The 1,980-nt window shown below is 38.3% G+C and overlaps 1 protein-coding gene across 1 annotated transcript in view; it reads left to right on the top strand.

Moving 5' to 3' along the window:
* Positions 1 to 1,980, top strand: part of ACTR8 (actin related protein 8) — a 19,217-nt gene that overhangs the window by 12,732 nt on the left and 4,505 nt on the right. The window contains exons 9-10 of the mRNA XM_015816207.1: positions 793 to 888; positions 1,827 to 1,967. Coding sequence (XP_015671693.1) covers positions 793 to 888; positions 1,827 to 1,967 — 237 coding nt within the window. The remainder of the gene's footprint in view (positions 1 to 792; positions 889 to 1,826; positions 1,968 to 1,980) is intronic.

The following is a 1,980-nucleotide window of genomic DNA, read 5'->3' as shown; positions in this document are numbered from 1 at the left end:
AAAATATCTTCTTTGGCTATTACTAGCTAAGCTATTAATCTGTGGAAAAACCACCAGTAATAGATTTCTCAGGAAGCTGTTAGATTAGCTTCCTGAGAAATCTGTTACTGGTGTTTTTCCACAGATTAATAAATCATCAACCCTTACTTCATTGACTATTAACAAAAACACTTGACAAAAGTGTTATTCACTTACCTGGCTATGATGACTGAGTTACTTTTGAGAGAGTTGAATTCATTTAAGCTAAACTTCAGAGAACCAGTTTGGTTTAGTGGTTAAGGTATCAGACTAGAAACTGGGAGACCATAAGTTCTAGACTTCCCTTAGATAAGGGTTTCACAACCTCCAGGCCGTGGCCCACTCCCGGGCTGTGGCTTATTTGGAACCAGGCCGCACAAGCAGCGTATCTGCACACGTGCACACATGCACGCGCTGGCCCGCCATTTGTGCAAGTCAAGCTGTGCATGTGTGCATGCTGGCATGCCACTCATGTGGCCCAGTTCCCCTCTCTCGCCCCTCCCCAAGCTGGGCTGCCAAGACCTAAAGGTTAGGAAATGCTGCCGTAGATAACAAAGCCAGCTGGATGATTTTGGGCGACTCACTAGAAAAGAGGCAATGGTAAAGCACTTTTGAAATCTTGCCAAGCAAACTACAGGGAATTGTCCAGGCAGTCCAGTTTTGTGACTTGAAGGCACAAAATGAACAACAACCCAGTAACACTTCAGTATGTTACTTCAGAGTATACATACATAGTTAAATCTATAAAATATTTATACCTTCTTTTATTATTAGGATTTATCTGGACTGAAAGATCATGAGTTTCAAGTCCGTCACCCAGATTCTCCAGCTTTGTTGTATCAGTTGCGCTTAGGAGATGAAAAGTTACAGGTAAGACTGTGAGACGCATCCCTTATAGTGCTTTGAACGAAACAGAACATTTCTTTTCTTTTGAGTTTTAAATAAAAAAAGTTCTATTAGAAATGTCCCATCAAAATGTTTTGCATTGGTTCAAGCATTGTATATTACGAAGATGGGAAACAGTGGGAACTTGGAAACTGCTACTGTTCCCTTGTTTATTATTCCAGGATAGCAAGATCACATTGGATGGTAGTCCGTGGTGAACTGTGTGCTACCTACCATCTAAATTGTGGGTAATTTGGCCAAGGACTATATTTGGATTTTTAGAAAAACATTAAAATAAACATCGCTCTCTTCTGACTAACAAGAAAAAATGATCTTCTTGTCCAATATTCTTTGTTTGGGGAAATAGCTTGCACACAGGGGAGGTTGCTGGCTGCAAAAAAGGAGGATTGATGGTATCCTTCATTACTATGTTTGTTCAGACTAAATAATCCTGTGGTTCCAGTTCCTCCAGATCTTCAGCTTTTGAGTCAGTTAACTATTGCCAGTAATCCATACATTCTTAGTCTTGCATTCTTTCAGTTTACCACATAATTCCTCTACTACATATGTAGAGGTACATAAAAATTTATGCCATCTTGAGCTCCTGTACAAAAAGTGGGCTGTAAATCTAAAAAAATAAATATTTCATTTTGAGGGTTCTTTTATTAGTTTATAATGTAAAATACAAAAGAAAATAGTAGGAAAATAAGGGAAGGAGAAGAGAAGGGAAAACTCTGGTTTCTCCTCAGATTGTATAAATCTTTCACCTTTTACTAAAAAATATTAAATATTTTGATCTACATATTCTGCTGAGAGAAATTATTTAATCGTAGGTTGTTTAATTGTAATCCAACTGCAACAAAGATAGATGAATCTATAGATATTTACAATAATTTGAAATTCTTCCCATCTTTCACAATTAGGCTCCAATGGCACTATTTTATCCAGCAACGTTTGGAATTGTGGGTCAGAAAATGATAGTTTTGCAGCACAGATCTCAAGGCGATCCTGAGGACCCCCATGATGAACATTATCTCTTAGCTACACAAAGTAAGCAAGAGCAGGTGTGTGTGCGTG

Source organism: Protobothrops mucrosquamatus, unplaced genomic scaffold (assembly GCF_001527695.2).
Source record: "Protobothrops mucrosquamatus isolate PMUCROS unplaced genomic scaffold, P.Mucros_1.0 scaffold414, whole genome shotgun sequence".
Lineage (NCBI taxonomy): Eukaryota > Metazoa > Chordata > Lepidosauria > Squamata > Viperidae > Protobothrops > Protobothrops mucrosquamatus.
This window is presented reverse-complemented; position numbering and strand designations above follow the sequence as displayed.